General features: G+C 37.9%; 1 protein-coding gene across 1 annotated transcript; it reads left to right on the forward strand.

Moving 5' to 3' along the window:
• The first annotated feature begins 1556 nt into the window (after positions 1-1556).
• On the forward strand, positions 1557-11336 carry arl9 (ADP-ribosylation factor-like 9). Its single transcript, XM_034206873.1, has 4 exons — positions 1557-1963; positions 2906-3083; positions 6367-6548; positions 9180-11336. Exons 1-4 carry the CDS (start codon positions 1721-1723, stop codon positions 9354-9356), a joined length of 780 nt encoding a protein of 259 aa, XP_034062764.1. The 5' UTR covers positions 1557-1720; the 3' UTR covers positions 9357-11336.
• Positions 11337-11863: the final 527 nt, after the last annotated feature.

The following is an 11863-nucleotide window of genomic DNA, read 5'->3' on the forward strand; positions in this document are numbered from 1 at the left end:
TCTCTCATAGTTGAGGTATACCTCCTAGGATAACAATTACAGGCCTCTCATCTTTTTAAGTGGAAGAACTTGCACAATTGGTGGCTGACTAAATACTTTTTTGCCCCACTGTATATATATATATATATATATATATATATATATATATATATATATATATATATATATATATCTCAAGCTTCCTATACCTTGTTGGGGTGTCCCATTTCACATGTCTCCATTATGTCTTAAGATTGTACTTGTTTTTGAAAATGTAAACTTGTGAATATAAAATAAAATGAGAATAGGCAATCCTAGAAAACACTTCCCATTTGTGGCCATAACTGAAATATATATATATATATATAAAACTCATCACAACTTAGTAAAATCTTTGGCTTCTCCTAGCAAATCCATGTTGGTATGGTGCATTTTTGTCATTATTTTGAGTGGTTAAAAATATGGTGGTATATATATATATTTGTGGCCATAACTGAAATATATATATATATATATATATATATTTCAGTTATGGCCACAAATGGGAAGTGTTTTCTAGGATTGCCTATTCTCATTTTATTTTATATTCACAAGTTTACATTTTCAAAAACAAGTACAATCTTAAGACATAATGGAGACATGTGAAATGGGACACCCCAACAAGGTATAGGAAGCTTGAGAACTGGGGCCCTTACAATAATCACAGTATTTACATTATATATAATTAATACATATAGAATTGAGAGAGTTCATGTATTATACAGAAACATTACAATCTAAAGTCACACTAACCAAAATCCATACAAACTAAACGTCTAACCCAACTACTTAATGGTCTTTTATAAATGTTTTATTGATATATTTATTTTTTGTTCAAATCAGTCAAACTGTTCTGCTGAAGTGAGATCTTCTTAAGATTCTATATTTAGTATAAGAGTAAGAACTCAATATTTTAATACATTTTTGGGACTACAATTTGATTATAGGAATAAAACAATAGTCCCATGCGCCCAAAGACCTATCACAAGGAAAACTCAGAAACGAGAAGCACATTCAAGTTGAAATAAGCACACGTGCAGTGTAAACATATATGGAAGACATTAAATAAACCCAATGATAGCGTTTTTTCACAAAATAATCCTGACTCTGAATATTGATAAAAGTGGGAATTTGTATTTTTTACCATCCTCCCATTATTCTTTTTAATTATTTGTAGTCGTAGTCGTAGTCAGTAGGCTATTGTTAATGTCACGATGAAGTACACGTAGTGGACCTATTTTCTACCACTGGGTATAATCATAGACTATGCGTGTGGCGCAGTGGATAGAGCCTTGGTGTTCGGATCAGGGGAGCCGAACAGGTTCAGACCCCACTGACACTTCACCCCAAAATTGCTCCTGTGGGGATTGTCCACAGTATTGAGTATGTAAGTCGCTTTGGATAAAAGCGTGTAACATGTAATGTAATGAAAAGGAGCCAAGAGTTGTGTTGATATATTGAAAATACAAAGAATAATGGCGCCATCAAGCGGTGAGTTGGTAACACTGCTTCAAATTAAATCGGCGCACTTCTTTCCGGAAGTATCGTGTGGAGGAGTTCAGCTTCCTGTCTGTTAATCCACTTGTTGATTTATAGAGGATAACGAGGAGTGAAATAACCAATTAAAGTAAAAACAATGGTTAAAACGGACGGGTAAAAAAAAGCGGCAGTTTGTAGATCACTAATCCGGCGGTTGAGCACGATGTTTGGGTTGAAGACAGCCGGTGTCCTCGGTGCCTCCGTGGCTATGGCTGGAGGAGTCGCTTATCTTGTCTGGAACTACGCGTCCTCCCCCGGGGAGAAGGAGACCGAAACACGGCCGGAGGAAGACGGTAAAAAGGCCGAAGATGAAGGGGAAATAAAGGAGGAAACTATGGTTGAACAAACTGTTGTCGCCGCTGCTGTTGCGCCGGTTGTCGCTTCAGAAGCTCCGAAAGCACCCGAGGTAAAAACGTTACCATGGACACACCTTCCATTAGAAACCGTTGGTGGTAGTGTAGTATTATTTACTTCTAAATATACCTTTGCACTTAAAATTGACATCCAGATATACTTACAAGGGGAGACTGTACGTTTCTCCTCACCTAAAACAACTTTAGTTTCAGGATTAAAACGTGAACGAAAATACTCTAAATAACAGCAGCTTAGTGATTTAAGTTTATCTTTTATTATGAACATCTTCCAGGGTGTATAAACTACAACTAAAAACAGCTAAGCTATATTTTATGTACACAAGTTCATGCTAGTTCTTTGGATGTTGCCATGGGGAATTCTGGGATATGTAGTGCTAAGTAACCTGATAATTATATTATATTGTATTAATTATATTAGAAGTTAAACAAAATATAAGTTATTTGAGTGACAGAAAATGTAAAACCTTTGACATTGTTACATGTATTTGAATTAAAAAAAATCCTGGTTTCCTACATTTTACACGACAGTAATATAAATAGTAATATATCTTCTACCGCGTTCTGCTCATTAGACTATGATGACTAATCCGTTCAAATCAGTTGCAGTCTTGAAATAGACCACATATTAAACTTAAAATATAAACTCATTGGCAGTATTTTTTTAATGGCTCAGGGGATTACTTTTAATAGTACCGGCTCTAAAGCTGTGATTAAAACATAGATCAAATGAATCAGACATACATTTAAATAATTGATTACACAAATCTTATAATGCACACTTACTGATTCATACTAACAGCTCAGTACAACTAGCAACTGCTTTAATATGAACTGTCTGCACCAAACCGCCATTCAATATTTTTGATGAAACATTTCTCAAAGGTCAAATGTGTGTCTTCATGGTACAGAAACGTGTGTATGTCAGATAGTTTTCCGCCTAAATCTGATGTGTGCTGGTTCTGTGTGTGCTCTAGTCCAAGCCTGTGGAGTCAGCAGGGACCCAGGTTCTGGTTCTGGGTCTGGATGGAGCCGGTAAGACCAGCCTGCTGCACTGCCTGTCCACCGGCTGCCTGGAGCACGACATGGAGCCCACGCAGGGCTTCAACGCCGTGTCCATCAGCCGGGAGGACCTGCACATCGAGTTCCTGGAGAGTAAGTCCTCAATCGCAATCTTTATTTATTTATATAGCACATTTAAAACAACTGTTGAAGCCATTTAGCATTTCTTATCTCATCTTATTTCTATTTCTAATGAAATATTATGAATGACTTGGATATGATGTTTTATTATTTATATGAATTATTGTTTTGATTGATGCCGACTATCAATGGGTTATTATGGTGACGTCACATAGGCGTGGCTTTGGCCCTTTAATAGACGACAGGTGACAGGTGCTCATGTTGAGTCGAGGGAAACTATTTATTAACCGCACGATAGAGACCGCGCGTGGTGAAGGAGAAAATGCACCCAAGATATACGCCGTATGGCTTTGAATCTTTTGGTTAAGAGTTTAGAGTTTTGTTTAATATTTTGTCAGTTTTTTTTCTCTAAATAATCGGCGATATCTGAACTTTAATGTGCATGCGCGTTGATTTTTCTGACCGCTCATAACAACAACCTCAGTTGACCAAAGTGCTGTACTGGGAATAAATACAATATAAAATAACACAATGGGAGAAAAATAATAAAATAAAAAGCACAATAACTAGAAACATATAAAAACACATACAAATGTAAAATGTTATGTTCAACTAGTATTAAGTCCACAATGTGACCACTCACTTCTGCTCCGATTTTTGTAACCTAATGGCAGATGTTAGCATTCAGGGCAGGCCCTAGACTTTTGGGGGCCCTAAGCGAGCTTTGGCTTGGGGGCCCCCCTCACTCTAGCGTGTTCTCTCTACACACAACACAAAAGCAACTTTTGTCTTATGATGTTAGCATAAGCACACATATTGTATAAATAAGCATGTAAACACCGTGGACCTAACCTCCTCTAGATTTTTGTTTATAGATATTTTACAAATCACTTAAACTGTATTCTTGTTTTGTCATATAGTATTTCATAACTGTTTTTCATTTATTCTCTCTGGCTGTCCATCTCATAATGTTCACATAGAAACTAGCTGTCAATAGGAATATCATTCAGAAGAATTATAATTTCTTGCAAAAATCTGTCACAAAAAGAGGTTGCACATTTAAATTCAGGTGTTGTTATGGCAACGTCAGTGGCCAAACAGCCACATCTACTGCTGCAAATACGTTCAAACATGCTGTCGACACGTAAAGCAGTGGCAACTATACCACCATTTCAGCTGACTTTTTCTCAGAAATACTGTCACATAACATCCATATATTTCAGTGCTAGGTTGATGCTTAGCTAACTATGAAACACTTTAACTGACTGGACTCCGGATCAACTGTGTATTGTAAGGTAGCTTCTAGCTTCATGTCGAACACAGACAGTAAGTCAACATTTCCCTGAGAGCTTTCTTTGAAATCACCAGGTAACGCTAAAAAACATTACATTTAGATTGTATGACAAAGTGTTTATTTAATATATCTGGCTAGCTATAGCTACTTGCTAACGGTTTAGCTTACTCCCGCGATTCAAAGTAACGTCAACGTAGCTGTAATTTGTGCTTTGCTTACATGTTCGCATAACTTGGAAGTTTACTGACATTTACATACCTTGTTTACCTGGCTCAAGTGGTGGCTCTGGGGTTGTTGTGTGAGCCACCACTTTTTTGTCTTCAAAAACTCTGAGTCCGACTGACAGTTTAAACATTGTCACAGCTCACAGGATAGGTACCCGTCAGCCAATAAGACAGATGTCTGGTGTCTTGCCTCTGTTGCATTCACTGATCACGGGAAATTACAATCCTGCCGTCCTCTCTTGTGTCATGATGAGGTTTAGGTAAAGCATGGCTAATGTATTATATTATTGACTCAATAATATAATACATGACTTTGAGAGTAGGCAATCTAGGCATATTAACACAATTAATTAAACATACTTATCACGGTGACGGTATTTTTTTATTTATTTTTGCTGCGGGGCCCTAAGCGGCCGCTTATGTCGCTTAATGGGTCGGGCCGGCTCTGTTAGCATTGCAAGGGCTTCTTTGACTAAAAGCCTATAGGATTTTTCCATTGTACTTTTTAAAGTTGCAGGATAATCTCCACATATTAACACCACTTTTAAAAGAATTGAAGCTTAAATGCAATAGCCAAAAGTAAAAAGCTAACGCAATGCTATAAATGAACTACATCTTGGTCACATGACGTCACATCGCCACCACTAAGTGGCTAATGTTCAGCATGATAACGTGAGTAGTCTTATTTAGTCACTTAGTTGGCAACAGCCATTTTATGACACAAAAGTGCTTCAGATATTCACAATTAGGGTATTTACTGACGCACTTTATGTCCTTGATAAAATAAAAAAAAGTGAAAAACTCGTAAGCCTGTGATAATAAAACGCTTTATTCCAAGAATCTAACTCCTTCAAAAAAACAATTGATGTCAAGATCAAGGAATCAGGAAGTACTAAAAATGCTCACTTGATTCAAGGTTCAGGACTCATTCCTGCACCACTCCATCAGTCCGAGTTTGGTGTGGATGTCCCATTCTCACTCATCTATGCTTGTAATTGCGTGACGTCATAGCCGACTGCTGGTAATGGAACTCACGCAGCATCAGAAAATAAAACCCTCTCTCTTTTCCTCCGTACCCAAATCTCTAAAATCGGGGCTACGGAGCTGATCCAGATTTGCGTCCGATATGACATAATATCGGAAATGTGGACCCACAGCACTATCAGACAGTTGCTATCAGAAACAATGCCCGACTGTTTTGGACGTAATGTGGTTGGTGTTTACATTAGCATCGCTAAGACTCAGAGCTAACCTGTACTGAAGAGCATGTGTGTGAAGAAGCAGGAAGTAAAAAGGAACTCACCTTGTGGTATAACCGGCAAGAGAGAAAGCCTTTGAGCTCCAGACTGTTTCAGAGATAATCCTTGATCATCCATGATATGGCGTTTCATCACGGCAGCATTTAGTTTAGACGGTAGCTGCCGGGTCCCGCATGAGCTCAGACCCCTTCTTTTTATTTTTTATCAATTTTTTATTTTTTTAAAGCTTTATACCCAAAATCAGCACTTTTGAAACAGGAAGTGAAATCGAGGGATACGAGGCATGGCTAGAATGGGTGATCTGCTTCGTATTTTGAGCAAAACACTTCATAGACATGTTTTTTATATATTTGTATATATCTGAGACCTATGCTATTGCCTAAAAATAGCATGATAGGAGACCTTTAAGTAAAGAGTCAACCAAACTTTCCAGAGACGTATTTTTGTTGGACTCAAGCTTATTGCTACTTTTGGATGTATTGATTTTTGGATTAGACGGAACTACATCTGTGTTTCAGTTGGAGGTAAAGCGGAGCTGAGGCCCTACTGGCAGAAGTACATGTCCAAGGCGCTGCTGCTGGTGTTCGTGGTCGACTCCTCCAACCCAGAGCTCTTCCCCGTCGCTAAGAAGCATCTCCATGAGCTGCTGACCTCTGACCCCCGGCCCCGCCTGCCTCTCATGGTACTGGCCAACAAGCAGGTGAGCGTGACAGAACAAACACTCCACACCGTTTCAACAAATCTGTTTATCTGTTTCCCCTGAATAACCTGTCCCTATCGTCTGTGTCCACTTGAATTGTCTTCTGCATGATGGTATGTTTGTGTTTTTATCATGTTCTGTTGCCTCTTAGAATATTTAACAAATTGTACGGTGTCATGAAAGGCCCCTTAAATAAAATGTATTATTAATATAATTATTAAAAGCCTGCAAACCTCTCGTCATCAAAGACATTTGAACAGTAAAATACATGTAAAACATATAAATAGAGACTTTGTGTTCACATGGGATGCAATATAATATTAATTGATTCATACTTTTTGTGGTTTGATCTTAACAATTGTGAGAAATAATTAAAAAACATCCATCTCAGTGTCTAAGTGACAGCAATGATTTTCATTTGGAACCAGACCAGAAGCTTTTGGCAGTAAAGTTTTTGCATAATTGCTTATACAACAAGTATTAATTAAAAGAGTTGTCATGTGAATGGTGATAAAGAATCAAGGTAAAAGTACACTTTGTTTGATTTAAAAGTTCAGTTTATTTAGCATTTTTCCACAATCCGCTGCATAATGTTTTCTTTCTTTGACTCGTATAAGGAAATGCTGTTTTGTTCGTACACAATTATATATAACAATATATTATTATACAAAAATCTACCCTTTGTAGAAAAAAATATAATAAATATATCAATAATTTCCTCTTTATAATTCTTCAGCATTAATTAAAAATCGTAGTAATTTTGCCTTTCGATTACACAAAAGCTGAACGTTTAATTATGGTTGGTAGGAAAACTCGGACACAAATTATCCAAGTGGGAAAGTTGAAAAAAAGCAAAACAGGCATTACCGAAATATTAAAACAGGTAGGAAATCCCCCGTGCTTCAGGAGGTGGCTATCCGAAATGATTCCCTCTGCTAGGATGGAGCAAACTCACTATAACGGAATTCACAGGATTGCTTTATTAAGGTGTGGAAACCGTTTCTGACATTGCTCGAGGATAATTGATAATTTAATTAAAGAGCTCTGCTGCTGCTTGTAGTTTACTCACTCTGTAAAGACTGTGTAATTCTTAATTTTGTCTGATGTTTGATAGATAGATAGACGGACAGATAGATGGATGGATGGATGGATGGATAGATAGATAGATATGTACTTTATTGATCCCAATTTGGGAAATGTTTGCATTACATAAGAGTAGGGATGCTCCGATCACCAATTTTGGGGCCGATCAACGGAATCAGTATCGACCGATCCGATCGAGTGGGCGGGGCCTATGGGGATCTTCCATTAAAAGTGATGTTTAAAACTCAGTTAATGGGGCTCATTCACTGGCCCTTCCACAAACAACAACCAACCTAATTATTACATTCAAATGAAGTACATTATTCAAGTTTACATTCACTTTGGAGAATAACACGGGAGAAATTAGCAGAAGCGCTCTCTTTTCCTCTCTCTCTCTCTCCTGACTAGGGCTGTACCCGAATATCCGAATATTCGTTCGTTGGAGTACTATTCAGGTTTCAGCTTGTGCCTCTTCGGGGGGTGCTAACACTTAACCATACACTTTATCGTTTACTTTCTCCGTCTTTATATGTAGATATGACTTTTTCTCCGTTAATCTCCGTCACGTTGTTTCCATAGCAACAACAACTTCCTGTCAACAGCGCTAACTCTCCTTCAAAATAAAAGCATGTCCATACAAAATAGGAAGCCAAGCCAAATTACACGACATATACAACTGCAACGAAAGTAACAATGCAATATCCTTTTCAATTTCAAAGAACACAAATTGGGTTATATACATTAACAAATAACTATAAAACAACAATACTGTAGAACAAAATGAATGCCGTGAATAAACCGAAATACACGTGTTGAAGCGGTTCGCTGCTGATTACTACGCCCCCCCGCGCGGGCCGAATATTCGCTGCTGATTGCTACTGAATAGCTATCCGGAGCCCAAAAATGGTATTCGGGACAGCCCTACTCCTGACAGCCTGTCAGTATCTCATGCAGCTCAATTATCCAGTAATGAGTGACCCGACAGTAAAGAATAAACATATAATTGTTGAGCTTGTTCCAGAGGTAGATAAAATAGCTAAGTGTGTTAGGTCTAACTCTTAGTGTGTGTTTCGCTCACCAGTCCGTCACAGCGGGCGGAGCTGCAGGATTTCTGCTTCACACACGTTGCATACCGCTATTCTATTGTGGCGGCTTATCGATCGGAGCATCCCTACATAAGAGAAACTAAGACACAGAAATAAACAGTCCAATATATTTCAGAAATAGAAATAAAATAGCATTAAAAAGATAAAAGCAACCCATCCCCAGTTTTTTATTTTTTATTTATTTTTGCACTTTTCCTCCTTTCGATATTTTTTTGTTGTTGTTGTTGTTAGTGGGTTACTTGGCCTTTTTATTTGTATCTGCGATACTGTCGACTGGCAGCTTTAGACTATTCTCAGGAACTGTCAATACCCAGCCTTTTTCTTCTTTTCTTGTACGCCATGTAAAGGTTTCGGGTACCTACTCACTGTATATCGTGTATGTCTTTGAAAAAAAGTTAATTCTGCCGCCGGATGTCTCCTCATGTCGACCTTGTGTTTCCAGGACCTCCCAGGAGCCTGCAGCATCACAGATCTGCACGACGCTCTGTCCCTCTCTGAGGCCGGGGACCGCAGGTTGTTCCTCATCGGGACCCACGTGAAGAAGGGCGAGGGCGAGCTCAGCTCTGGCGTTCAGGACGCTCGAGAGCTGATCCTGCAGATGGTCTCTGACAGCAGATAGGACACATCTCATCCTTAAACCTCTGCTTTTGACTTTGATTTAACACGTTCTCTGTTAATCTTTTCACTACACCAGGTAGGCTGGCACTTTATTTATGAATAAGAACATTTAAAAGTATTTAACCGTTTTTGTTTCGGGGTTATAAAGTAGATTCTGGATTTGTTCCAAACTTCAAACATTTTTGTTCTTCAACCGTTACAACCAACAATGAGTTATTTTGTTGTCTTAATTTAAACTTAAGGCCTACTGGACACGCTTATGTTCAAACGTTATATTCACCAAAGATTTATTTTCACCAAAGCGGATGTTGAGCGTCATCAACAGAGCCATACATGTTCCACTTTACAGACTGTTACTGTGCGTCTTATTCCTAAAGCCTCTCAGCGGTAGATGTTGAAACAGTTCAGGTTTTACCGCAGATCGCCTGATGGTACAGAATCTCAAGAGGCTTCATTTCAGGGTGTAGGTTTGATCAAGCCATCAGCTTTAGCACCAACATTGCTAACAGTCGTTTAGCATCAATTTGTAATGTAAGAAAACAAAATGTAAAAGCACTGTCGGCACTAACAGAGTTATTTTTCTAACCTGGTCTGCATCATAATGTTCTTCATGTGTCGTGATCTGAAGAATATTAAATACCTCGACTCTCAAAGCTGTCCTATGATCTTTTTTATGGGGGGAAAGCCATCATGTAAACCTAATACAAGGCTACTGATTAAGATCTGGTATTATCACTTCACATTTTGGCAAAACACACAAAAAAAGGCTGCTCTATTCAGGTGGTACGGGATATATATGTTTTCAACTTTTCAAGCAGTGACCTCTTTCTGCCATTTCGCACGGTAACATGCATATTAACTATTGCAGCTTTAAAAAAAAAAACCTGTTGATGACCCGTTAATATTTCAACTGATAAAGAAATAGCACAATTACACCACATATAACACCACAACTACCTAAAGCTAGGGTGGGTCATTTTCATTTAGAAACCAGAAACAAAAAAAGAGCACTATATGTTGCTGTGAATGCTCGGAAAAGCCATGTCTTCTTCTTCTTGTTACGTTCATCATAATATGTTCATCCGGGTCATTTTGGGGGAGTGGCTTTGGAGTGGAATCGGGCCGTTTCTCAATGTCGAGTAAACCTGCTGCAGAGCCACTATTTCAAGTATACTACGTCTTCGAGTGGCGCCGAAGGACTGTTTAAATGCCCAGCATTCGGCGCCACTCGATGACGTAGTATACTTGAAATGGTGGCTCTGCAGCAGGTATACTCAACATTGAGAAACGGACACTTTCTTGATAGATTTAGCCACCTTTGAGCTAGTGGTGCTAGTTACCTAAAAGAGCAGGCAACACTGGGAAGGGTTTTTCTGTTGGTTAATTGAAAAAATGCTGCATTCTCCAATATTACCACCCAAGCGATGTCTGAATGTCTGAATACAACAGTGGTTTAACTTAGCAATTAGAGTCAGATCTGCCTTAATAATACACGTTTTATTGTCATTTCATTATGAAAATCAGACGCCTAGCCACTAAACCTTAACACTACCCGATCACTATTACTGCAGGGGGTTATTGTTGGATTACAGCTTTGTAAAAAACATTTGGTTTTATCATGAATGTCCGTAAATACTTTGATAAGTGTTCATCTTAAATAGGGTTTTACTTTTCTAGTCGCTTTTGTATTAGCGTGGTGTTTTTGTTGTTTAGAGAGCCGACACAGCTGCTTGTTACTAAGTCTTAATGCTTTTTTATTTGGTGAAATCTGTCTGTAAGCATTGGGATAAAAAGGGAAATACATTGTTTTGTGCAAAGCCTTCACGAGTACCATTTCTAAGGAGGTTTAAAAAAATAAGCACTTTTTTATTTCATCTACATTTTCAGAGCCTTTTACCAAAACCAAAATGTCAGACAGACAGTATGTGTGTGAATAGTTTGAATGTATTTTTTCACACTTAAATAAATTGTTTCCACTAAATGTGTTGGTTGTTGTGTGGTTTGTTTTTAATGTAGATATGGGAATTGAACTCATGATGAATACAGACGCACATGGACAAAGGCATGCGTTTCATAGAATGAAATATCATACATTTTACGTCCAAAACGTATATGTATTATAGCATATATGGAGAGCTTAATTGTACAACGTGAGGGGTCGCTTTACAAATGTCAAGAAAAAAAGGGTAAATATGTTTATATTTCTAAAAAACACAATCAATTATTTAAAGAGAAACCCAGGCATACACTTCCCAGTTATTATGCTTCTCAATTTAAGTATATATTTTTTAAATGTAAGCCTTTTTTTCAGAGACTTACCCTTATACAAAGCACATTTCTTATGTATTAAAACCTACCTGACAATAAACCTGATTCTGAAGCTTTCATATGTGATTAAACTTCATTACTGTAGTAGAGTAAAGTCCTCATTTAAATGAATCATTATTTCCCTTGATATATAACTGGATTACATTCATTGCTATCACACACTGTTATATATCACCTGTA

Source organism: Gymnodraco acuticeps, unplaced genomic scaffold (assembly GCF_902827175.1).
Source record: "Gymnodraco acuticeps unplaced genomic scaffold, fGymAcu1.1, whole genome shotgun sequence".
Lineage (NCBI taxonomy): Eukaryota > Metazoa > Chordata > Actinopteri > Perciformes > Bathydraconidae > Gymnodraco > Gymnodraco acuticeps.

Excerpts from the sequence above, each read along its gene's own strand:
- arl9 (XM_034206873.1), top strand. The coding sequence starts at position 1,721 with ATGTTTGGGTTGAAGACAGCCGGTGTCCTCGGTGCCTCCGTGGCTATG. Across the intron at positions 3,084-6,366 it reads GCACATCGAGTTCCTGGAGA|TTGGAGGTAAAGCGGAGCTG; the intron begins GTAAGTCCTCAA and ends TCTGTGTTTCAG. Across the intron at positions 6,549-9,179 it reads TGGTACTGGCCAACAAGCAG|GACCTCCCAGGAGCCTGCAG; the intron begins GTGAGCGTGACA and ends TTGTGTTTCCAG.